This window comes from Vitis vinifera, chromosome 13 (assembly GCF_030704535.1).
Source record: "Vitis vinifera cultivar Pinot Noir 40024 chromosome 13, ASM3070453v1".
In the NCBI taxonomy this organism is placed as follows: domain Eukaryota; kingdom Viridiplantae; phylum Streptophyta; class Magnoliopsida; order Vitales; family Vitaceae; genus Vitis; species Vitis vinifera.
This window is the reverse complement of record NC_081817.1, coordinates 23,271,174-23,297,144: the sequence shown is the minus strand read 5'-3', so window position 1 is coordinate 23,297,144 and position 25,971 is coordinate 23,271,174. Positions and strand designations below refer to the sequence as shown.

At 39.3% G+C, this 25,971-nt stretch overlaps 2 protein-coding genes across 5 annotated transcripts in view; one reads left to right on the top strand and one right to left on the bottom strand.

Moving 5' to 3' along the window:
- Positions 1-1,369: 1,369 nt before the first annotated feature.
- Positions 1,370-25,971, top strand: part of LOC100244665 (PH, RCC1 and FYVE domains-containing protein 1) — a 47,515-nt gene continuing 22,913 nt past the window's right edge. Inside the window, exons 1-3 of one of the 2 annotated variants that reach the window (XM_019217728.2) lie at positions 1,448-1,611; positions 1,695-2,016; positions 21,573-21,659. In XM_019217728.2, the coding sequence (XP_019073273.1) occupies positions 1,945-2,016; positions 21,573-21,659 (159 nt within the window). In that variant the 5' untranslated portion in view covers positions 1,448-1,611; positions 1,695-1,944. Of the gene's footprint in view, positions 2,017-21,572; positions 21,660-25,971 lie in introns of both variants that reach the window. The other variant, XM_010647308.3, reaches the window with a different exon arrangement.
- On the bottom strand, positions 8,341-12,089 carry LOC132254842 (uncharacterized). 3 transcript variants are annotated; one of them, XM_059741406.1, is made up of 5 exons: positions 11,960-12,089; positions 10,210-11,222; positions 9,296-10,105; positions 9,096-9,214; positions 8,341-8,986 (listed from the first exon to the last, which is right to left on the bottom strand). In XM_059741406.1, the coding sequence occupies exons 2-5, from the start codon at positions 11,204-11,206 to the stop codon at positions 8,495-8,497; spliced, it is 2,418 nt and encodes an 805-aa protein (XP_059597389.1). In that variant the 5' UTR covers positions 11,207-11,222; positions 11,960-12,089; the 3' UTR covers positions 8,341-8,494. The 3 variants fall into 3 exon arrangements, with proteins under 3 accessions (XP_059597389.1, XP_059597388.1, XP_059597387.1); XM_059741405.1 differs by lacking the exon at positions 11,960-12,089 and adding an exon at positions 11,476-11,847; XM_059741404.1 differs by lacking the exon at positions 11,960-12,089 and having other exon boundaries at positions 10,210-11,457.

The window sequence follows — 25,971 nt, the reverse complement described above, 5'->3', positions numbered from 1 at the left end:
GAGAAAATAGTGAAAGAGAGATAAACAAATGGTATATTGGGTTTTGAGTAGAGAAACGTTGAAAGAGTTTAAAATGTATATTCTTGAAGTTCTTTTAATAAATTTGATCTCATTTTCTTATGGACATATGTAATTAAATCAAACCACAAATATTTTATCTTCACCATTTCATTTTATTTTTCTTGTTGCCTTTGAGTGTTGGATTTTTCTCCAACAAATATTCATGTAAAAAAACATGCTTTTATCTTGTCTTTGAGAATAGTTTGTAAATGCCTATATTACATTGAGGATTTAAAGACATGGTGCTTCATTTCTTGACATCCAACTTCTATCCCCATATTTTTCTAATGAATTGGTGTTACAATGGATGCATTGAGGATTAGAATAGTATGGATATAGAGACAACATTGATCTTGGATTTTAGAAAGGCGTTGAAGTCATTGTTTAATTAGTCTTCAACTGTGCTTTGTTAGGTTGATTTTGTAGTCGTTTATGGTGAAGGATTGGATTATTATTTAAAGTATATTGAAAGTTTTGCTTTTTAATTTTCTTTTTTGTTTAGGAAATTGCGTCATGAGTTCTAGAGATGAGGAGAAGGATATCCAATAAGATGATAGTGAAGGATGCTGATTCCCTAATACAAGGATAGTTATTAGAACTCAAACTCTTTGACTTGGTTACATGGATAGTATGTTAGGTTGAATTTGAATTTATCGTTTAATTTTGAAGAACTCTTTGGTTATGTTTGGCTTTAGGGAAAATGCAAGAAAAAAAAAAATAAAAAGGAAAAGTAGAAGAAAAATAAAAAATAAAAATTTAAAGTTAATAAATTATTTTTATTTACTATTTCAAACCTATTTATCTTATTGACATAAAAAATCAAATAATTTAAAAATATATAAATTTTTAACTAATTTTAGTCAAATTTGATTAAAAATCATTTTCATAATATTTTTATTTATTTTTCTTAATATTTTTCGGGTGCCCAACATAATCTTTAGGATTCAATCGAAGACAAGTATGAAAATGTTAGAATTTTTTTTAAATATCAATAGTTGGATTAATTTACGAAAATATTGAAAAATGAGACAAAAATTCTAGAAATTTTTTTTCTAGAGTAACCTTAGCACACCAATTATTTATTTATTTATTTATTTTTTGATAGCCCTATAAACCTAACCCAAAATTTTTGGACGCATAGGGTGACTCAGATGTAAACTATTTATTATTATTTATTCCTCGATAGAACTGAAATTGCTCACCCACACTGCCAGCTGGCAATTCTTTTATTGGACTTGTCCGATATTATTATTTTATTAACCGCCCAACTTTATTTTATAAGGAGGACCCACAACGAAGTGGTTCCCACATCACTTTTTTGCCTACGTGGCAGGGTGTGTATGGTGAGTTGACCGGTGCTTTACTAGAGAAAAAGCCAAACCCTATTATTTTTGGGTTCAGCCTTCAGCTGCTCGTTATTCCTCTGCTGGGATCATTTTCAGTCACTCTCTCTAGATTTTCTTGGTTCAGTTGCTCTGCAACTGATCACTGTTTTCTCGCACTTTGTCGAATCCTTTCTCTCAGACCTCGAACCAAGCGCCATAGAAAATGGTGTAGTCTCTTTTGGCTTATTCTTTCGTCCGTTAGCTTCTGATGTCCTGATCCTGTTTTCCTGTCTCATCCATTTTCCGTAGTTTTCTTCACATTTTCGGATTCCTCTTCGATCTCGGCTGGAATTGGCGAGACGCCAACTGTGATTTCTCGTTTTGGATCGGAAGCGAACAATGTGAGAGTTTGATGAATCCAGCTGATCGGTTAGGGTTTTGATGACGATGTGCGTTTGTGTGGGAACTTTGATGAAGAAATGAGTGGAGGAAGGTTTTCAGTAATGCGTGGTGCAGTGGTTGAGGAAAGTAGGGTTTCGGTGGGGAAGGCGAGTTCGTGATGTTGCGGACAGAGAGGATGACTGCCGTGGATCAGTCGAGAGCAGGTCCGGAAGAGAGGGACATTGAATTGGTAATTGTTCATTTAGTTTGGAATTTAAAATTTTTTGATCTCTCTGATGCATAATTTGAACCTAATTTACCAACTATTTAGAAGCTTGGTGGCATAAGAAAAGTTCTACTAATTGTTTTTGTTGTATGATTGAATGGTTAGTACTGAAAAAACTTCGCTGCTTCTTTGTTGTACGAGATAGGACATTGTTTCCTTTTTGTTGTTAATTTGCAATGCGTTATAGCCAAAAGCCTTATAGCCAAAAGCGTGAGTAAGCAGCGAATTTGGAGCTCATCCAATTTGATATACTTGAGGCCTGTTAGAAGCTTGGATTTGGGAGCTACCAGTTTGTAATGTCAAGTCTTGACTGAATTATTATTTTAAGAAGGTAAAAAATCTGTAATAAAATGTGTAAGCAGTCCTAGTTGGTTAACTATAGACCTTTCGCATCTCTTCTTAATAAGGTATTTGAGCTATTGTGTATTTGTTTTTTACCCAATTCTCAAAACTTAATCAATACTCAAGTTTAGCTCTTGACATTGTTTTATAATTTGCTTTGCCATCTATTTCTTCCGAATTGATCTTATGCAGCTTTTGTTTGCATATTACCAGTGAATAATTTTATTGTATTGTCTGAATGAGAGATTAGTATATAACCCAAAAACCAACATTGGACAGACATAACCATACACTATCTTAAATGATTTAGCATATCAGTTAGCTCAAAGAAGTTACAATGCTAGACTCTGGCCGTATTTTTATGCAGTTACTATTTTAAGTATGTAACCATAGGCTGATAATTGATCAACGTGCTACCATGCTTCTTTGTGTGAGGTGTATTAAGTTTCATCAACTTGTGAGTTGAACATTAGGAAATAGCAAAAGTGTTGTTTAGGTGGTCTAGCAGTATGTGTAAGCTCCGCCTATGTTCCAATGCAAGTAAGTTATATTGCTACACTTCATCAAGGGCAAATAGCATGCAGCCTATACGCATGATGCACTTGTTTGTTGAACACCTTTTCGCTCAATCTTGGCTCAAAAAAAGACTTACTTCCAATTGCTTGGTGTTGACCACATGAATCCTTGTCTGAAATTCCATTTCATTTAGGGCCACATCCTCTCATTTTTTCCTCATTGTATTTACTTACTTTCAACTTGAATCAAGTGATCCATTTGTACTAGTGCATTCAGTGGTCTTTGCTGGCAGAGGCTGAACCATCTTAGACTTTTGCTTGTCTTGTCTTCATTTAAAAATTTTTATTAGTATACATTTAGGAAAAATAAATGGAATAGCATTTGTAAGTTTCCAAGCTTGTACGAATATACTTTGACATAGGTTATGTGAACAGGTGTCCAGTACACTAAGTATTGATAAAAGAATTGTCTGACATATTCAGCCTTTTTTCGGTTATATTTCTTTGTAATCATCAGTCACAATGTTTTTGTTGACTTGGGATTTTACATGATATTCTGCATAACTGTTCGATATTTAGTTTGGAATGATTCTTATTTGTTCATCTTATTTTCTTTTTTGTTGAAGAATAATGCTGAATAGAGCAACATTATTCCAAAATGGGTTTCTGTATAATATATTCTACATGAGAGAAAGTAATAATCTAAATATTTTGAGATAGTTTTTGACATCTTCACTAATTGATGGGCAAAAAAGAATATATATTAACAGTGCCTAAGCGAAGGGTGCACTAAGGTACACACGATGTATACAATAGTCCCTAATAGGCGAGCAAAAAGAAGAGAGAAAAATAGAAAGTAAGCTCCCTCTTCTTACTTGGATCTAATCCAATCAACAAAGCCTATCATGGTTAATGAATGATCAACTATGTGTACTCTAACACATTAAAAAAAAACTACTTATAAAATCCAATTTGATTGCTTGGTCTGACTGTTCAACATTTTCCAAAGATCTTCCATTTCTTTCATTCTATAGAGTCCAAAATAGGCACAAGGGAACAACCCTCCAAGCCTTTTTCCATTCCTTTCCTACTAAAAATCTGTGCCAACAGAGAAGGGTTCCTCTTACTGAAGACTGCAACATCCAAGTCATTCCAAACTAAGAAAAAATATGCTACCACAGAATGCCTGCTTTAGGGCAATGAAGGACCGTATTAAAATGCATCCAGTCTAAAAAAATGAGAAAAATAGTTTTTTAGAACGGTTTTGGAAAACTGTTCTCTAATGATTTGTAGAACAAATGTCTATTTGGGAACTTGAAATGTTTTTAGCCGATTTTCTATGTTTTTAAATATGTTATAAAAATAACTTTTATATGTAATGCTTTATTTTTAAACATTATATATATTTGTATAATTATTTTTTAAAATAACCATTAGAAAACAAGAGAAAACATCTGAAAAACAATTAAAAACTATTTTCTAAAAGCATCATTTTTTTTTTTTAAGAATAAAAGACTGTTTTCTATTTTCAGGTTGCTAAATGTGTTTTCTTATTTTTTTTTTTAGAAAACAAAAAACTGTTTTTTGAAAACAGTTACCAAACAGGCCTTTAGAAACCTAAATATTAGCCCTCATGTCTTGACTTAAGTGGCAAGGATTAGGGTATTTGAGATGGTTCCAAAATATTGAATATAGATTTTTCTATTCTCTATTACTAACTATGTAGCCTTATCTATTCTGACTATTTAAGATGGTTCCAAAATATTGAATATAATTTTCACTTCTACCATTATCCTTTATATTAATTATCTTGCCCTCTTTTTCTATAATGGGGAATCCAACTAGACTATTTGGGTTGGTTCCAAAATATTAAATATTTCCAACCTTACGTAGCTTATTTTTTAATTCTACAATTATCCATATTAAATATTTCTTACCTAACCTAGCTTATTCCCAACCATGTCAAGAGGTATAGTGATCAAAGATTTTTTTACTTCCACTATTATCCTTTGTTACTAACTATATAGGCCTTTTTTTTAATAACAAGGAATCCACCTTGACAGGTTGCCATTTAACCTAGTTGCCAGCTAAGCAAACCCTAGATGCTCTGGGCCTCTCTACCTCACACCACTTAAATAGTAGAGAGGCTTGAACTTGGGACTTCTGGTTCATTACTAGAAGTAGGGATGACAAAGTTTGATACAATTCTCCAACACAACTTGAACCCAACGCTCTTTTCGCAGGTTTGGATTGAGTATAAATATGTTTGGGTTAAATTTGTGTTGACCTTCATAACCTGTTTAATAAATAGGTAGTTTTTTTATCAACTTGCATAACACAAATTTGACCCGATTGACCTTTTTAATAATTTTGCTGATTAACATAACTATATCTTTAAATTATTTAATCCATATTTGACTCATATTAAATTTGTTTTTAAATAAATAGGTTAATCGAGTCATACACATGTTTGATTGAAACATTAATCATACAGACATATATAAGACCTAACTTAACCTAATTATTAAATATGAGGACCTAATTATTAAATGGGTTAAATAGGTTATATGATGTGTTACCTATTTAATAACCAATCTTTCTCAAGGCTAGATCGCTTCTTGGTCAATGAGGAGTGGGATTGCCGTTTTAGTGGTTCGAGGCAATGTATCCTCCTAAGACTAGTGTCTGACCACTTCCTAATTCTGTTAGAAGGAGGGGGTTTGAGAAGAGGTCCATCTCCCTTTAGATTTGAGAATATGTGGCTTAAAGTGGAGGGTTTTAAGGATCTGTTGAAGTCTTGGTGGGAGGGAGACAACTTTAATGGTTTTGCAAGCTTTATTCTGGCTGAAAAACTAAAGGTTGTGAAGTCTAAACTGAAGGAGTAGAACAAAGATGTCTTTGGCAGGGTTGAATACAGGAAAAATTTGGCTTTGGATCAGTTGCAGTTTTGGGATGCTAAGGAGAAGACTAACAGACTATCTTTGGGAGAGATGGAAGCAAGAAGAAAAGCGAGGGAATAATATAAAAAGTGGGTTTTACTAGAAGAGATTACTTGGAGACAAAAATCTAAGGAAGTGTGGCTGAAAGAGGGTGACAGAAATACGGGCTTTTTCCACAAGATGGCAAATGCTCACAGGAGAAGAAATAATGTGGACCGAGTTAGGATTAATGGTGTTTGGCATTCGGAGGAGAGTGGGATTAGTGAAGGGATAGTAAATGCCTTTAGATCTCTGCTGTCCAATCCGGGGGACTGACACCCTCCTTTATCCGAGCTGCAGTGTGAAACGCTGCAGAATACGGATGCTGGTGCGTTGGAGGTGCCTTTCTCAGAAGAGGAGGTGTATGGCGCGCTGTTGGGTTGTAGTGGGGATAAAGCTCCGGGGCCTGATGGCTTTTCAATGGCCTTCTGGCAGTTTTCTTGGGACTTTGTGAAGGATGATGTGATGAGTTTCTTCAGGGAGTTCTATGAACACAGTAAATTTGTTAAAAGGTTAAATGCAACTTTTCTGGTTTTAATCCAAAAAAAGTGAGGGCTGAAGATTTAAGGGACTTTAGGCCCATAAGCTTAATGGGAAGCCTGTACAAATGGTTGGCTAAGGTTTTAGCCAATAGACTAAAAATGGTGGTTGGAAAGGTAGTTTCTAAGGCTCAAGGGGCTTTTGTGGAGGGTAGACAAATCCTAGATGCAGTGCTAATAGCTAATGAAGTGATTGACTTGGTTTTGAAGAATAATGAGAATGGTATTATGTGCAAACTTGGCATAGAGAAGACATATGACAATGTGGATTGGTCTTTTTCTTCTCACAGTTATGCAGAAAATGGGTTTTGGGGAGAAATGGATATGGTGGATTAAGTGGTGCATATCTATTGCAAGTTTCTCTGTGTTGGTTAATGGCACGTCTAAGGGATTCTTTCAAAGCTCAAGGGGATTGAGGCAAGGTAATCCTCTCTCACCTTATCTTTTTGTGATTGCCATGGAGGTTTTTAGCTCCTTCCTTAAAAGGGCTGTGGATGGAGGTTTTATGAACGACTGTAGGGAGAAGGGTAGGAGTGAAGAAGGGGTTCAGATTTCCCACTTGTTGTTTGCTGATGATACCTTGGTGTTTTGCCAAGCTTTTCAAGACCAGTTGACTTACCTAAGTTGGCTGTTTATGTGGTTTGAGGCCGTGTCGGGGTTGAGAATAAACTTGGAGAAGAGTGATCTCATTCCAGTAGGGAGGGTAGAGAATATTGATGATCTCGCCTTGGACTTTGGTTGTAGAGTGGGTAGTCTCCCGTCCACTTATCTGAGTCTTCCCTTGGGTGCTCCGTTTAAGTCAGTGTCAGTGTTGGATGGAGTGGAAGAACGATTCCGTAGAAGATTGGCCATGTGGAAGAGACAATACTTATTCAAGGGAGGAAGAGCAACTCTAATACGAAGTACTTTGTTGAATCTTCCTATTTATTTTATGTCCCTATTGCGCTTACCAAGTTCATTTAGCCGGAGACTAGAACAAATTCAAAGGGATTTCCTTTAGGGTGGTGGCAGCTTGGAGCGAAAAACACATTTAGTAAGATGGGAGTTGGTGTGCTTAAGTAAAAAGAAAGGGGGACTGGGGGTTAAATGTCTTTCCATCCTCAATAAGGCTTTTCTTTCCAAATGGAATTGGCGATTCGCAAATGAGAAAGAGCTTTTGTGGAATCAATTGATTAGAGGGAAGTATAGGGAAGATAGAGGGGGTTGGTGCTCTCGGGAAGTGAGAGAGGCGTATGACGTGGGGCTTTAGAAAGGAATAAGGATGGATTGGGAGTTGGTGGGTGCTAAGATTTCTTTCAGAGTTAGCAATGGGAGGAGGGTGAGATTTTGGAAGGATAAATGGTGTGGGGACTCCCCTTTGTGTGAGTCTTTTCCTTCCCTCTTTGCTTTGTCTGTTGACAAGGAAGCTTGGGTGGCGGATTATTAGGATCCCTCGATTGAGGGGTAGTGGGAGGGTTGGAATCCCCGTTTTTCAAGAGCCCTAAATGATTGGGAGGTGGAAAGATTTCTGGAGCGTCTTCACGGGAGGAGAGTGCTTGAAGATGTGGATGATATGGTGGTTTGGACTAAAACAAAGAGTGACAAGTTCTCGGCCAAGTCTCTCTACCTTGCTCTAGAAGCGGACTGCCCTTATTTGTTTCCTTCTAGCTGTATTTGGGATGTGTGGGTACAACCCATAGTTTTAAAAGGCTCAAGGCGCACCAAGGCGCAAACTAGTCTTGGAGCCTGAGGCGCAAGGCGCATCTAAGGCGCGGGCTTTAGTGAAGTGAGGCGCACCCTAATTTACATATATATTTTTATATAATATAATCAAATTTAACAATCATTTATTTGTCCTAAACACATAAATCATCAAATATCATCCAAAACTTCAATTTAATAAACAAAAAACATAAAAATAAAGAACTCCAAGCATAAAAACAAATCCAAATCCATATTGCTAATTGCCTAATACATATCCAAATCCAAAGTTTCCAAACCTAAAGGTCCAAAACATGAAATTTGTCCACAATTCAAAAACATCATTAAAAAACACTTAAATCACAAATTTGTCCACAACAAGCAATCATCACTCCTCCTCTAAATCAACAAAATCATCATCATCATCATTTCCATCACCACATTTGTAGCCTTCCCCATCTTCTTCATCTGCTGAATCAACCATGTCTCCATCTTCATCTTCATCTTCATCTATTAGTGAATAAGAAGGCAAAGTTCTAGAACTTGAAGCTATCCCCCTTGTTGGTGGTATTATGCTTGAGCTTGCTCTAGCTCTAGCTCTAGTATCAAACCTGGCCTCCTCAGCTCCAGCAGCTCTAGCAACATCACCCCATGTCAAATTGTCATCATCAAATACAAAATCATCTTGTGCACCTCCATGAGAATCCTCATCTTCCATTCTCCCTATCAACCATTCATTGCTATCATCTATATCTTTCAAGGAAATTGGGTCAATGGTGTTACGTTCATTGTATCTTCTCTTCAAGGCTCGATTATACTTGATGTACACCAAATCATTCAAGCGTTGATGATCTAACCTATTTCTCCTCTTGCTATGAATCTGCAAAAATTCATAAGCTCATAAATATATTTTAAAATTTTAACTTTTAAGTTACATTCAAGACTCTATTAGACTATTACTTGTAATTATTTTGGATTTGGTCACTCACATTCTCAAAGATGCTCCAATTCCGTTCACAACCTGATGCACTGCATGTTAAGTTGAGGACTTTCATTGCAAACTTTTGCAAATTTGGAGCTGAAGCTCCATATGCAGCCCACCATTCAGCTGTAGTATAGATATTAACAATTTAGTGAAACAATTCACCTATTTTAGCAAAAATACAATCTAATCATTTAAATAACTAACCTGGTGCTCTAGTCTTTCTTGTCCTAACAGCTAACTCATTCCCGAATAGTCCTTGGGCATTTGTGAACAAACTCACTTCGGCCACAACTTTTTCTTGCTTAGCAGGGTCTCTTGTTAGCCTTAAGATGCATTTATACAAATCACTCATAATCTCGGCATCATGCTCTATTTCTGGCTTATCATAGAAGAATTCCGGGTTCAAAAAGTACCCTGCTGCATGCAAAGGCCGATGAAGCTGAATCTCCCACCTCTTATCAATGATGTTGAAGATTTCTTTGTACTTCTCTTCATTTCCATTAAAACTTCTCACAATTGCATCCTTAGCTCTATTCATGGCCTCATAGATGTATCCCATAGGAGCTTTTTTTTCACCATCAACCAAACGAAGCACATGAACTAGGGGACCCGAAACCTTTAAGCAAAACACAATAGTGTTCCAAAATGAAGGCATTAGAACTATGTTGGCTATAGTTTTCCCCTTCTGCTCTTTTGCCCATTTACTATCTGACCAATCTGAGCTTGTAAACATCTTCCTCAAATTGTTTTTTTGTTCATGCAATCGCGATAATGTGATGAAAGCAGTTGCAAACCGAGTCTTAGCAGGTCTAAGCAATTCCCTTTGTCCAGTAAACCGCCTCATCATGTTGAGTAGCCCTGAGCGATTATAAATATACCCATTTAGTGATATAGCCCTCTCCAATGTCCTCTTGATGTTTGGTAGCTTTCCAATATCTTCCAACATCAAGTCAAGGCAATGTGCAGCACATGGTGTCCAATACAAATGTGGACGCTTTAATTCTAACAACCTCCCTATATGAAATTGTAGATAATAAATTTACATAAGTTCTCAAGATAGATCATAGATAATTCAAATTTTAAAAGAAAATAAAAATTCAAGAAATAGTATTTATTACCTGCCATCACATAACTTGAGTGATTATCTGTTATAACTTGAATAACATTCTCTTCACCAACTTGCTCTACCCATTTGTCAAGTAACTCAAACATCTTTTCTCCCGTCTTAATCATTGAAGAAGCATCAATGGATTGCATGAACATGGTTCCCTTTGAACAATTAACCAAAAAGTTCACCAAAGTTCTCTCTTTCCTATCGGTCCATCCATCCGACATAAGTGAACATCCATTTTTCCCCCATTCCACCATATGATCTTTCATCAAATCTTTTGTGAGAGCCAATTCTTTCTTAAGGTTAGTAACTCTTACCTCATGAAAAGTTGGTCCCTTCATACCCACACCATATTGGCCAATAGCCTCAATCATTGGTTGGAAACTCGGATATGTGACTGCATTAAATGGAATAGCGGCCTCATACATCCATCTTGTGATAAGCGTGCAAGCTCTTTCTCTTGCTTCCTTTTTGTAGGCATCATTGATGGTAGTTTGATTCATCTTTCCACTCCTTTGATTTTGAACAACCATCTCTGCATTAGGAGTGAAAAAATGATCCATAGGACCTTTTTGTCTTGGTTTTTTTGAAGAAAACGTCCTACCACCACTTCCTCCTCGGTTACTACCTCCACTAGAAATGTTGGTGATATTCGTTCTACTATTAATCTCCTCACCAATATCTTCATCTTCCAAACCAAACAAATCTTCATTAACATATTCGCTCCCCATATTCATTTGCTCTTTTTGATTTTTCTTGGAAGTCATATACTCTTCCATTTCTTCTTTAACATGTTCCGGACATTTTCTACACTTTTTAGCATTTCTATATCCACCAACAAGATGTTGTTTGTGTCTATAGATGCCTCCTTTGGTTACTTTATCACAAAAAATGCATATGATGGTGTTCAAATCTTTTTCATTAACCAAACGACCATATTTCCACCCCGGATCTCTTCTTCCACTTGCACTAGAGTCCACTTGAGTCTCACTCTCATTATCCATCTTGCAAACAAATTATCTAATTCCACAATAAAATAATTATAATTAAATTAAGAAAAAAAATTGAAAAAAAAATGCATATCACATTATCAAATGTCACATTAACAACAAATATGCATGAGTGCTTTTTATTTATTTATTTTTATTTTGTTAAATTTTCATGTCAAAAACTCAAAATATAATATTTATATTTAAAAAAAAAAAATTACCAATGAGAGTTATGAGGTAAGAATGGAAAAAATTGCAGAAAAGTGAAGAAAAAAGAAAAATACCGAGGTCCGGAAGGTACGTTACTATTTCCTCTTTATTTTTCTCCTATTTTCCCCCTATTTTTCTTCTTCTTTTTCTTCTTCTTCTTCACTTCTCCAGCACGGAAGAGGCTAGGGCAAAAAATGGCAGTAGTCTCGGGTTGAAAAAGAGCAGAAAAGGGGGCTGGATGGAAGGAGATTTTATTTGTTAAAGAACAGGGTCCAAAACGACGTCGTTTTGGTCCCTGTTCACTTAAATGAACAGGCTCCAAAACGACGCCGTTTTGAGCACTGTGCACTTAAGTGCACAGTGACCAAAACGACGTCGTTTTGGTCACTGTTCACTTAAGTGCACAGTGCTCAAACGGCGTCGTTTTGGGCCGTTAAAATAAAAAAAAAAACTAAAAAAACCTAGGGCTGCTGCTGTCTCTGCAACCCGACTGAAGAAGAAGAAGAAGAAGAAGAAGAAGAAGAAGAAGAAGAAGAAGAAGGAGAAGGAGGGGCGTACCTGGTCGGGCGTCGGAGGCGACTCGGGCGACCGCCTCGCGCCTTGCTGGAGGCGCGCGCCTTGCGCGCCTAAGCGGCGCCTTCGTGAAGGGGCGTCGCCTCTCTTCAGGCGAGGCGCCGGAGGGTGGCGTCGCGCCGCCCCGAGCCTAGGCGCGCCTTTCAGAACTATGGTACAACCCAAAATTAGTTTCTTTGCGTGGGAGGCTACATGGGGTAAAACTTTAACCCTAGATCTTGTTCAGAAAAGAGGATGGGCCTTGGCAAATAGATGTTTCATGTGTCTTCAGAATGAGGAGACCATAGACCATATGCTCTTTCACTGTTCAAAAACAAGGGTCCTATGGGAGTTACTCTTTACCTTGTTTGGGGTGTCTTGGGTGTTGCCCTCTTCAGTTAGAGAGACTCTCCTTAGTTGACATGGTTCTTTTGTGGGCAAAAAGCGCAAGAAGGTGTGGAGAGCTGCTCCTCTTTATATATTTTGGACGGTTTGGAAGGCGAGAAATAGATTGACCTTCAAGGATGATGAGTTGTCAATCCAGAGATTGAAATACTGTTTTGTTTTTTCTCTTTGGTCTGAGGCTAAGCTGTTCATAGTTGAATGCCATCTAACTATGGTTAATTTTATTGATTGGTTGGGATCCTTTTAAGGCTGTTTTTTGGGCCACTTGGATTTTGGTCTCCTTCTTTTTCTTTAGCCTTTTTGGTGGTGGGTGTATAGGTTTGTATACCTTGAGTCGCTTTTTTGGCGTCTTTTTATATATGAAATTATCTTTACTTATAAAAAAAAAAAAATAATTAGGTAGTATTTGGGTTTATGTTTTTGACACGATTATTATTCGTGTTGGGTTTGGATTGACCTATATAGTAGAATATTTAGGCTTTGGCACGACACGAACATGAACCACCAACATGAATTGCCACCCTTAACTAGAAGACACTACCACCAAGCCATAACCTAGGGGCTTAAACCCTTATTTTCTAGAAGTATGGTAATCAAAATTACATATATCTTATCATTATAGAAGAGATTTTTCACTTCCACCATTACCCTTTATCACTCATTGTATAGCCCTTATACATGTCATAATCTCCAACAATCTCATTTTCCTTTTAATGAGAAACAAGATAATTCATTGCATTGAACTTCATAATTAGAATGAATATGGTTCCCAAAATTTTGGATATTTCTTACCTTAGCTTATTCAGTAGGAATCTAGTTGTATGGTATTCAAAATTAAATATATGATATATCATAAAAATGGGAGAGAGAGAGAGAGCGAAAGAAGGGGAGAGAGAGTGCGCAGGAGACTGCAATGGTGAGGAGGGGGATGAAGGATCGGCGTCGCGACGCAGAAGGAAGGAATGCAAATTTAGCGTGGAATCAAAGGAGTTTGAGATTATTGGGGACGAGAGGAAAGGAAAACTCCAAGTCCTCATTGTGGAGAAGAAAGGAGGGGTTGAGTCTTGGGTTCGTTTGGGTTTGGACAGTCTAGGGTTGTTTATGGAAGGTCTGAAACTATGTATTATGGATGAGAAAGAAACAGGATGGGGAAGGGAGTGGAAGGAACAGGGCCGAACATTCTCTATGTCACGAGGGATAAACAACGCGGGGGAGTATATCCGGCTAGGGGTCTCCGATCTTGAGAGGAAACACTTCTGCATCTTCGTCCCGAGAGGCAGAAAGGAAAAGCGGGGGTGGAAGACCATGGCGGACAAGATTAAAGAGGTGATAGGTGCTTCTGTTAGTAGACCAAAAACCCAGGAAGGAAGGGTTATGGGGAAAATTGCTGGGGGGAGTTCATACGCAACAATTGCAAAACGCGCTTTGTTGGGCAATCCAAACGCGATCGTAGTGAAGGTCAAAAGAGAGGATTCGATGGGATTGTTGAAAAAGTTGGAACACTGTGTTGTGGCGAGCAGGAGGAGTAACGTAGGGGAAGAGGATGATCTTGAGAAGTTGGGACAGCGTTGGGCAAAATCGTGGGAGCTTAAAGGTAGCCTAGGGTTGGCTAAAATGGAAAAGGGAAGGGTTCTACTGGACTTTGAAGACTTGGAAGAGGCGCGTCGTGTTGTTTCTTCTGGAAATCGAACGATAGAAGGAGTCCAGGTAGGGTTGGATTTTTGGAGTCCGAGGAGTGGGTGCTGGACAGAGGAGGAGAAGGCAAAGGAGATTTGGGTGAGATTATTTGGACTTCCAGTTTCATTTTGGAGCCCAGAGATTTTGAAGAAGGTGGGGGACGAATGCGGTGGCTTTATCACAGCCGATGAACAAACGACGACGTTGGGTGAGCTACAGTGGGCTAGAATCTTAGTGAGGGGAAGAGGTGGTGCTCGTCCGAGTGTTTTGGAAGTCGTAGTGGAAGAGGAGGTCTATGAGATAGCATTATGGTGGGAATGCCGTCCGGTGATAAGGAGGTCTTCCAGACAAGCAGACGGCCGGTGTAGCAGTGAGGTTGGGGGTGAGGAGTCCTCACGCGCGGAGAAGCGAGTGACAAAGGGGCGGGTGAGCGTGAGGCTCGAGGACCTGCATCCGTCAGGAGATGGGATGGGTGGGCAGAGGGCTGTTGGGTCCAATGAAGGCCGAGGCCCAATAGTCCCGTCTTGGACCCAATCTGGTGCAGTCCACTCTTTAAGTCCAAATGTCAGCTAAAAGGTATTAAAAGGGGACGGTGGGCCTGGGCTGAAGAGTGGAAGAATGGGATTAAAATTAAAAGGGGTGGCTTTAAGTCCAGATGAAGGCCCGTCGTGTAGGCCCAATGAGGTGGGCTGTTCCAATATAGGCCCAGTCTCGCCATCAAACAAAGGCCCAAGTTCAAAGGGATATGGCCCACAGTCTGTTAGATGTGCGGGCCCATATTCTTCATTAGCAGGCCAAGAACAGAACATCTCTCAAAAGAAGGACCTGCTGTGGACGGGGCCTGATCCAGGTAAGACTCATGCGCCAGAGACTTTTGTTGCGTGGGAGACTGAGGAATTGAGGAAGTTAAATGGCGTGGTTAGGATATCAGAGACGGACAAGGCACTGGAAGAGGAATCAACGAGGTATGGAAAGGGGCTGGGGTCTTGGGGGAAAAGGGTTCTGGGGATTTCTCATCTTAACTCTTTTAATTTTGATCGGACTCCGGGGGTGGAGTCTTTTGATCATTCTGGGGATTGGAATGAGGGGGTTCGGGTTGACAATACAATGTGGCTAACGGTATATGAGGGCTGTGTTGAGAGGAGCAATGGATGCAGGGAGGTGGGAGCAAAGGAAAGCAGCAGTGCTATGGAAAGGGGGATTCTTGAGGTCGGTGCCATATGTGATACTCAAACAGAGAGAGGAATGCAGGAGGATAAATGGGAGGAGAGTGATCTGGCAAAATTCAGTCAATTCCTGGGATTCCCCACGGAGGGATTGGAGAAGGAAATACTGAAGTTTTTGTCTCAAATCAGAAAGAGAAGGGAGAAAATCCATAGTAAAGAGCTATTGGAAAAATCTAAGTTTGAAAGGGAGTTAAAAAGACTGGAATGCTCCATTAATTATGAGGGGGGGATTAAACAGAAAGGCTCGGTACAGGGCAAAGGGAGCCAGATTATGATTGTCCAATGAAGATGAAAATTCTGAGTTGGAATGTGAGGGGAGCAAATGATAGCTCTAAAAGAAAAGTCATTAAGACGTTTATAAGGAATCAGAGGGTGGATGTAATCTGTATTCAGGAGACTAAAATTCAAGCGATGTCGGATAACATAGCGAGAAGCATAGTGTCACAGGATGTTTCAAATGACCCTCCCCATGGGCTTATATAGGAGGAGGGAAGCTTCTGGAGACTCCTGGAGCCATCTCCACTAAGCCATTGGTGGGAAGAGTGTGGAAGGTTCTAGAAATGCCTAGAGAAGTCCACACAACTCTACACTATGGTAGAAGGCATGAGAAGGGTCCAAAGCTTTCTAGAGAAATCTAGAAGTCTCTTGAATATTCTAGAATAGTGTAGGACATTCTAGAAGTCTCTTGAATATTCTAGAATAGTGTAGGACATTCTAGAATATTCATGAATTGTAAGGAATCCTCCAAGGTTCTAGAGAGTTCCATTGGTGCCTATAAATAGGTGAGGGCCTCATTTGGCCAAGGCACCAAGCAAGTGAGCTTCCAAGCACTTGTAAAAGCTTCTTTGAGTAATAAAGAGCTTCCATTCTTTAAGGAGTTGCCTACCAAGCTTCTTAAGCTTTTGAGTCACAAGTGTCTTAGCCGAGCAAGCTAAGCATTGGGGAGCAAGGCTGACTTAGCAAGATCAAGCGTCTTGGCTTGTCTAAGTGCCGCACGAGCTTAGTGAACGACTAAGTCCGTGACAATAGGCTCCGGCAGATTCCTTGAGTGGAAGGCTGTGAATGCGGAAGGAGCTTCGGGAGGAATACTGATGTGCTGGGACAAAAGGACACTGGAGGTTCTAGATTGGGAAGAGGGCCAGTTTACCTTATCTTGTAGATTCCGGAATGTAGAAAATGGGGCGGTTTGGATTTTTACGGGAGTGTGCGGCCTGTTCTCCAAGATGGAAAGGGAGGCTTTATGGGATGAGTTGGGGGCGATTAGAGGGCTGTGGGATGACCCGTGGTGTATAGGGGGGGACTTTAACATAACCTTGTTTCCGAGGGAAAGGAGCAGCCAGAGGAGGATGAATTCAGCAATGAGGAAATTTGCGGAAATAGTGGATGACCTGGGGCTGATGGATCTCCCACTTCAAGGGGGAGAATTTACTTGGAATGGGGGACAAAACAATCAGGTCTGGGCAAGATTGGATAGGTTCCTTGTTTCCCCTAGTTGGACTGACCAATACAATGGGATTAGTCAATGTAGGCTGTCCCGTCCGGTCTCCGATCATTTCCCAATTATGCTTGTGGGGGGAGGGATAAGACGAGGCCCAACTCCATTCAGATTTGAAAATATGTGGCTTAAGGTTGAGGGCTTCAAAGATTTAGTGCGCAGCTGGTGGCAAGGAATTGAGGTTAGAGGCAGTGGTAGTTACAAGTTGGCTATTAAGATGAAGGAAGTCAAACAGAAGTTGAAAGTTTGGAATAGAGAAGTTTTTGGGAAGCTGGAGACCAATAAATCCTCAGCCCTGCAGCAGGTGGAGTATTGGGATAGGGAGGAAAGTGGAAGAATTCTGACTGTGGAGGAAACAAAGCTTAAGAAAGAAGCAAAGGATAATTATAGGAAATGGGTGATTATGGAAGAGACTCATTGGAGACAGCTTTCTAGGGAAATATGGCTGAAGGAGGGGGATAGAAACACGGGCTTTTTTCATCATATGGCAAGCGCTCATCGAAGAAATAATCATTTGGAGAGAATAAAGATCAATGGGGAGTGGCTGTTAGAGGAGCAGGAAATCAGGGAAGGAATTGCTAGCACGTTCCAAAGTTTGCTTGCAGAAGATATGGGGTGGAAGGCGGACATAGGGGGCCTTCGGTTAGACCAGATCAGCCAACAAGAGGCTGAAACCTTGGAGAGACCCTTTACAGAGGAGGAAATCTATGTAGCTCTGATGGAGATGAATGGGGATAAAGCCCCTGGCCCGGACGGCTTTACAATGGCATTTTGGCAAAGTTGCTGGGAGTTCATTAAAGAGGAAATTTTGGAAATGTTCAAAGACTTCTATGACCACAGTTCTTTCCTCAAGAGTCTTAATAATACCTTCTTGGTGCTGATCCCCAAGAAAAGTGGGGCTGAGGACCTTAGAGATTTCAGACTGATTAGTCTCTTGGGGGGGCTCTACAAGTTATTGGCTAAAGTGCTAGCTAACAGACTGAAGAAAGTAGTTGGTAAGGTGGTATCCACTTCTCAGAATGCCTTTGTGAAGGGAAGACAAATCCTTGATGCGTCTTTAGTTGCAAATGAAGTAATAGACACGTGGCAGAGACAAAAGGAAAAGGGCATTATATGCAAGTTGGATATAGAGAAAGCCTATGACTGCATCAATTGGAAGTTCTTGGTGAAGGTGTTACAAAAGATGGGATTCGGGTCTAAATGGGTGGGGTGGATGTGGAGTTGCCTATCGTCAGCCAAATTTTCAGTGTTGGTGAATGGAGTGCCTGCTGGTTTCTTTCCTAGCACTAAAGGCCTTAGACAAGGGGATCTGCTGTCTCCTTACCTCTTCATCATGGGGATGGAAGTGCTTGATGTGCTTATCAGGAGAGCTGTGGAGGGGGGGTTCTTATCAGGATGCAACATAAGGGGTGGAAGTGGTCCTTCTTTGAACATCTCTCACTTATTTTTTGCTGATGACACAATTATCTTCTGTGAGGCCAGAAAGGATCACCTATCTTACTTGGGGTGGATTTTATTCTGGTTTGAAGCGGCTTCAGGCTTAAAGATTAACTTAGCCAAGAGTGAAATCATTCCAGTTGGTGAGGTGGTGGAGGTGGAGGAGTTGGCTGTTGAGCTTGGCTGTAGGGTGGGGACTCTACCTTCTCAGTATTTGGGTCTTCCGTTAGGGGCCCCAAATAGAGCGCCTTATATATGGGATGGGGTGGAGGAAAGAGTGAGGAGGAGACTAGCTCTTTGGAAACGGTAATACATTTCTAAAGGAGGAAGAGTCACCTTAATAAAAAGTACATTGACTAGCATGCCAATCTACCAAATGTCCATTTTCAGAATGCCAAAGGTTGTTGTTAGAAGGATTGAGAAAGTGCAAAGGGATTTTCTATGGGGAGGGGGAAACATGGAGAGAAAAGTGCATTTGGTTAAATGGGAGGTGGTTTGTACAGACAAAGAGAAAGGTGGGCTAGGCCTTAGAAAGCTAGCTTTGTTGAACAAAGCTTTACTTGGCAAGTGGATATGGAGGTATGCATGTGAAAAAAATATTTTGTGGAGACAAGTGATTAAGGTGAAGTATGGGCAGGAGGGTCTTGATTGGAGGCCCAAAAAGGGAATTGGGGCGGTTGGTGTAGGGGTTTGGAAGGAGATCTGGAAAGAATCAGATTGGTGTTGGGATAACATAACATTCCGTGTAGGAAAGGGCAACTTGATTTGTTTTTGGACAGATGTGTGGTGCTCAGAATCTTCATTGGCTCAATGTTTCCCTCATCTCTTTGGTATGGCTGTGCATCAGAGTTTGACGGTTAAGGAAATGTGGGATCAAAATTCGGGTCAAGGAAACTGGAACCTACACTTCTTGAGGGACTTCAATGATTGGGAGATTGAGCTGGTTGGGGAGTTCCTCCACATTTTGAGGGGTTTTAAACCTTCTTTGGAGGAAGATTCAGTTATATGGAGAAAAGGAAGAAGTGGTCAGTTTAGGGTTAAGGAAGCTTACAGTTTGTTGACGAATTCTGAGGTTATGGGATTTCCCCATAAAAGCATTTGGGTGGCAAGAGTGCCAACTAAAGTTGCTTTTTTTGCGTGGGAGGCGGCATGGGGGAAGGTGCTAACTTTGGATAGGCTTCAAAGAAGAGGATTTCAACTTCCAAATCGGTGTTTCTTGTGTGAATGTGAAGAAGAGAGTGTAAATCATATCCTTATATATTGTACAGTGGTTAGAGCTTTATGGGATATTGTCTTTGGTTTAGTTGATGTAAAATGGGTTTTTCCGGGAACTGTAAAGGAGGTCTTAGCTAGTTGGAGGGGTTCGTTTGTGGGAAAGAAAAGGAAAAAGATATGGGATGCCATTCCGTTGTGCATTTTTTGGACGGTATGGAAGGAGAGGAATAGATTAGCTTTTAGGGGGGGGGGGGGTTTTGAATATCCAAAAGTTAAAGAATTCTTTTGTTTGTAACTTGTGGAGTTGGGCCAAATTGTATGTAGGTGAGGAGGCGTTCTCCCTTATAGGCTTTTTAGAGTGGATAGCCTCCTCTTAATGGGAGGTGATCCTTTGTTTTGTTTTTTGAGGCCTATGCTGTTTTGTATACTTCCTGTATGCTGTGCGGCGTTTTGCCTTTTTTAATGAATATCTTTTACTTATCAAAAAAAAAATATATGATATATCATGAGTAGGAGATTTTTTTTCATTTCTTCTGACCAAACAAGGGGTTTTTCACTTCCATCATTACCCGTTGTCGCTTTTTTGGCGTCTTTTTATATATGAAATTATCTTTACTTATAAAAAAAAAAAATAATTAGGTAGTATTTGGGTTTATGTTTTTGACACGATTATTATTCGTGTTGGGTTTGGATTGACCTATATAGTAGAATATTTAGGCTTTGGCACGACACGAACATGAACCACCAACATGAATTGCCACCCTTAACTAGAAGACACTACCACCAAGCCATAACCTAGGGGCTTAAACCCTTATTTTCTAGAAGTATGGTAATCAAAATTACATATATCTTATCATTATAGAAGAGATTTTTCACTTCCACCATTACCCTTTATCACTCATTGTATAGCCCTTATACATGTCATAATCTCCAACAATCTCATTTTCCTTTTAATGAGAAACAAGATAATTCATTGCATTGAACTTCATAATTAGAATGAATATGGTTCCCAAAATTTTGGATATTTCTTACCTTAGCTTATTCAGTAGGAATCTAGTTGTATGGTATTCAAAATTAAATATATGATATATCATGAGTAGGAGATTTTTTTTCATTTCTTCTGACCAAAACAAGGGGTTTTTCACTTCCATCATTACCCGTTGTTACTGGCTCTATAGCCCTCATACATGTTAGAATCTCCAATAATTTCACCTTCTCTCTCTCTCTTTATTAATTTTTTATTTTATTTTATTTTATAATCAGAAACACTACAATCCATTGCCTTGAACTTAGTAAGTATAATGAATACAATGAAGGATGGAAATTCCTTTAAGATTTACAAAAAACTGATAAAAAACGAAAAGGATGTCTATACCTCCAAAAGAAAGCAAAAGAAGCTATCCATCGAAGCAGAACAAGCTGCACATCTTATAAAGGAAACCAAAGTAGTGTACAACTCAAGATCATACTACACATCTTCATGGGGTAAACAGTCCCCAAAACTGATACTAAGCGTTTGGCCCCTCGCTTGGCTAAATGGTTTGCTTCTTGGTTAGCAACACATGGAACCCAAGAAAAGGAACATATCAGGTGGCCTACAGCAACAATTTGATGGATTCACCCATCATACTTCCATGGGCCTCTTCACTTTTGGACACCCTTTAAAAGACATTGAATGTCCGCCTCAATAGCCTCACCATCTTCTCTCTTTTGCCAGTCTAGAAAATGCTTTAAGTATTACACTGCAATGATCTCTAAGCACCCCAACAATTTCATTTCCTGACAGTTTATCTGTCCTTTTGAATATATGGTATTTGCATGGTTTAGATCTAGTATCTTTATTCTGTTGGTAAAGGTTTTGGTACCTCAATAAGAGGTCAGGGATTTGGGCACTTATTGGGCAGTGTCATGGCTGCTACTAGTAAGCACCAGTGAGATAGGATTGGGTGGTTTGGGGCTTCGGGAGAGTTGTTGAACTTGTATGATTTAGTATTTAGTCATTTCTTTTTTTGAAAGTAATCTTATAATATTTTATATGCCCACTATATTCTTCTAGTTCTTAAAAGTATATGACCTTTAATACTGTTCTTTTCTTTCTAAATATCAGGGTGCAGAGTGTGTGAGTTTGTTTTAATGTAGGTTTTTGGATTGTTCTTTATGACAGGCCATCATTGCTCTTAAAAAAGGAGCACATTTGCTCAAGTATGGACGCAGGGGGAAGCCTAAATTTTGTCCCTTCAGGCTGTCTAATGTAAGTTTGTCTATGTATTTGAAGATGGATGAGTTTCATTATGACAGTTCTATGGCATTTTTGTTTCAATTTGATGAAAGCCAAGTCGACATCGGACTATGGCTATTGTAGTATGTCTCTTATATATTGTTCTTTGTGTGAGATTAGTTGGAGAAGAAGCCAGCTATCTATTAAAACATTGGTTGCTTTCATCTTATTCATGTAGATTGGTTCATATTATGCATGGTATTTAGTTTATTTTTATTTATTTATTTATTTATTTTTATCAGAAACAAGAAATGTATTAATATTGTACAAAGAATTCATGAGAGGGATGTGGAGTCCTTCCCATAAATATACAAACCTGATCTAAACCACTAAAAACCCCCGCTATACAAGGAGATTTATACAAAAAGATAGATCACAAAAAGAATGTACCAAAGGAACCTCTCCTAAAAAAACAATTAGGTTCCTCTCAATGGTAGCCCAACCCTAGTGGTGTACATATTGCAAGCCAACTAAGTTGAATGACGTTTAAAGGACAACCTTTAAATTCGTTAGTACAAGAGGCCCGCAAAGAAGTAAAGAAATGACATAAATCCCATAAAGTCTCCGGCGTCCTCCATTTGTTCTCAAAGATCCTAGCATTTCTTTCTCACCACACCATCTAGATTAAAGTGAGACAAGTAATCTTCCAAAGTGTCTTGCCTCTAGCGAAGTACCCAAAATCCATATAGGAAATAGACATCATATCACTGAAATTCCAAGGTGAACCCATATCATCTTTGCCTGTAAAAAAAGCCTATGCCACAACCTCAAAGTGAACGGACAATGTAAAAATAGGTAGTCACTTGTCTCTTCACTCCCCCTACATAGTATATGCCACTCCGACCTAAGGGCTTTGGAAGTTCTTCTCAATTGAAGCAAGTCATTGGTATTCACCTTGTGTGCCACTAATCAAGCAAATGCCTTGACCTTAGATGAGACTTTTGATTTCCAAATAAATTCGGTAGGATGGAACATAACTAAATTTGATAATTTGGACAAAGCAAGGAAGAAAGATTTAACTGAGAATAAGCCTGAAGAGGTCAAAACCCATACTCGCGCATCTGGGACAGATGTAGACAAGTGTACAGAGAAGTCATTAATTCTTCGAGATCCGCAATCTCTAAATCAGTTAGATTGTGGCGAAAAAATGAATTCTAAGAGAGAGAAGAGACATTGCCACATATAGCTGAAATGGAGAGGTCTCTAACTGTGACAACTCTATAAAGTCTTGGAAAATTACTTATAAAAAAAATAAAGTCTTGGAAACTGTGAACACAATAGTTGATCCCCCCCCACCACAAATCTTCCTAAAAACGAATTTTGGTCCCATCTCCCACCACAAAGCGAGTATGTACATAAAAAAGTTGGAATATATGTTCTATGGCTTTCCAAGGGCACCGATGTGACTAGCTAACTAAAATGTTAGTGTTCCCACCCATTAGGATGTGTCCCATAGATACTTGAAATAACTTGATGCCAAAGGGCGTGCCTTTCCTTAGGGAAACCTCTAGAGCCACTTCCCTAATAAAGCACTATTCCTCATAGAAATCTTTCCAAAACCTATCGAACTCCTTAGGCCTACACACTTGTTCTCAGTTGATTAGATGGTCCTTGTTTTCCTTCCCCATATCCTAACCAAAGAAAATCTCTTTGCATTTTTTCAATTTTTTATTTATTTATTGGAAACAACATAGAGATATATTGATAGAAAAAAAGTACAATAAGAAGGATGAGAAATCCTCCCGCCAAAGAAAACTAAACTACAAGAAATTACACTGTAAAACAAGCGAACTCTCTATAATGGACTATTCCTTATGGAGTACACACCGCTAACCAATCAAGTTGTAACACATTAAGGGGAGTCCCGTTAAAAACCTTGGAACAAAAAGCCCAAAGAGAAGCAAGGAAAACAATAGAGTCCCAAAGATACTCTGAATTCCTTGCTTTATCCTAAAAAATCCTCGCGTTTCTTTCCCACCACACAACCCGAATTAGAGTGATGCTCGCAGCTTGCCACAAAATTATCCCCCTCTTAGATGAACCAAAACCATTAAATTTGATGGACATCATGTCAAAGATGCTCCTCAGGGGGACCCAATCCATCTTAGCTAACTGAAATAATCTAGGCCACAACCCAATTGTCAAGGAACAATGAAGGAAAATGTGATCTGCTGATTCCCCATGCTTCATGCACATAATACAAATATCAAAACTAAGGGCTTTGTAAGGTCTTCTCATTTGTAGCATGTCATTAGTATTCACCTTCTTGTGTGCCACTAACCAAACAAAGGACTTCACTTTGAAAGGGACTTGAGAATTCCAAACGAACTTAGAAGGGAAAACTTGAGGAGATCCGAAAAATTGAGATAATGCTAGAAAGAAAGATTTGACTGAAAAAAGCCCTGAAAAAGATAATGGCCAAAATCTGGCATCTAGAACCGAAGGAGATAGATGCAATCCATCAAGTGACCACATGAGGCCTTCTAAGTCTTCTATCTCAGAATATAAAAGGTTACGACGGAAATTTAAATTCCAAGAGAAAGGACGAGTAGAACCGAGAACTGAAGAAATAAGAATATTTTTATCCAAGACTACTCTAAATAGTCTTGGATATTGGGTTCCCAAAGGTTGGACCCCCCACCACAAATCTTCCCATAATCGAATTCTTTCCCCATTTCCTACCACAAACCGAGTAAACAAGGAAAACTCCTGAAAGACTTGTGCAATAGCCTTCCAAGGACAACTATGTGACCATCTGACCAAAGTGTTAGCATCCCAACCATTAGAGTGTGAACCATAAATGCTTAATATGACCTGATGCCATAGAGCTGAACCCTCTCTAGGGTACTTCCACAGTCATTTCCCTAAAAGAGCGAGATTCCTTAGAGAAATATTCCCAAGAACCAAACCCCCTATTGCCTTCGGTTTACACACAACATCCCATCTCACTAAATGATCTCTTTTGCCTTCCCCAATCCCTGACCATAAAAAATCCCTTTGCAACCTCTCGATTTTTGCAGCCACTGAAGCAGTTAACTTAAATAAGGAAAGGAAGTAATAGGGCATATGGGTAAGGCAAGATTGGATAAGAGTTATCCTTCCCCCGAAGGATAAGTAAGCCTTTTGCCACCCATCTAATCTTCTTGAGATTCTCTCAATTATTGGATCCCAAAAGCCACACGCCTTGGGGTTCCCTCCCAAAGGAAGACCCAAATAGAGTATAGGCTAGCCAGAAGCCTTGCAATCAAGCATCTCAGCCAATCTTGAAAGATGAACCTGATCAAGATTGATGCCATAAATATTACTCTTGTCAAGGTTGACCTTGAGCCCAGAAATGTGCCCAAACACTGGCAAAAGACTCTTGAGAGTTTGCAGATCTTCCTCCCTAGTGTTAGAAAAGAAAATGGTATCATCAACAAATTGCAAATGGGACACCCTAGTTTTGTTTCTACCCACCCTGAAACCCTCCAACATATTTCTTTCCTCTACTCTCAATAACATCTTGCTCAGTACATCTGCGACTAAAGTAAACAAAAAAGGGGATAAAGGGTCACCTTGTCTTAATCCTCTAGATGCCTTAACCCACCCTTTAACGCTTCCATTCACCAAGATTGCATAAGATATTGAGGACAAACATCCACTCATCCATTTACTCCATCTAGGACTGAACCCCTTTTTCTCCAACACTTGATCCAAAAAATCCCACCTCACGTGATCATAAGCCTTTTCAAAGTCAATTTTGAAGACAACACCTTCCTCCCCTGATCATCTTCTCTCATCCACTATCTCACTGGCTATGAGAACCGCATCCAAAATTTGTCTCCCTTGAACAAAAGCGCCTTGAGTAGAGTGGATGGTTTCATGTAGAACCCCTCTTAGATACCTTGAAAGCACTTTGACTATTATCTTGTAGAGACTAGTGATCAAGCTAATGGGTCTAAAATCTGAGATTTTCTTTGTCAAACTCTTTTTGGGTAACAGAACAATGAAGGAGGCATTAGTGCTTTGATTGATAATTCCGCTCCTATAAAATTCTGCAAACACTCTCACTAACTCCTCCTTAATCACATCCCAACAATCTTGGAATACTGCAATGGTAAAGCCATCAGGCCCCGGTGCCTTGTCCCTGTCCAACTGAAAAATGGCCTTAGAAATCTCTTCTTCAGTGAAAGGGGAATCTAACCTTAACGCGCTCTTTTCTGAAATAGGGGACCAATCTAATCCTTCAACACTCCAAGACTCTCCTGTAGGACTCGTGTAGAGCTTTTCAAAGTAAAGTAAGATC

Bases quoted from the DNA above. Each gene is read 5' to 3' on its own strand.
- LOC132254842 (XM_059741406.1), bottom strand. From the start codon at position 11,206: ATGGATAATGAGAGTGAGACTCAAGTGGACTCTAGTGCAAGTGGAAGA. The intron at 10,106-10,209 runs GTAATAAATACT...AATTTCATATAG, and splicing joins CTCAAGTTATGTGATGGCAG to GGAGGTTGTTAGAATTAAAG. The intron at 8,987-9,095 runs GTGAGTGACCAA...GAATTTTTGCAG, and splicing joins ATTGGAGCATCTTTGAGAAT to ATTCATAGCAAGAGGAGAAA.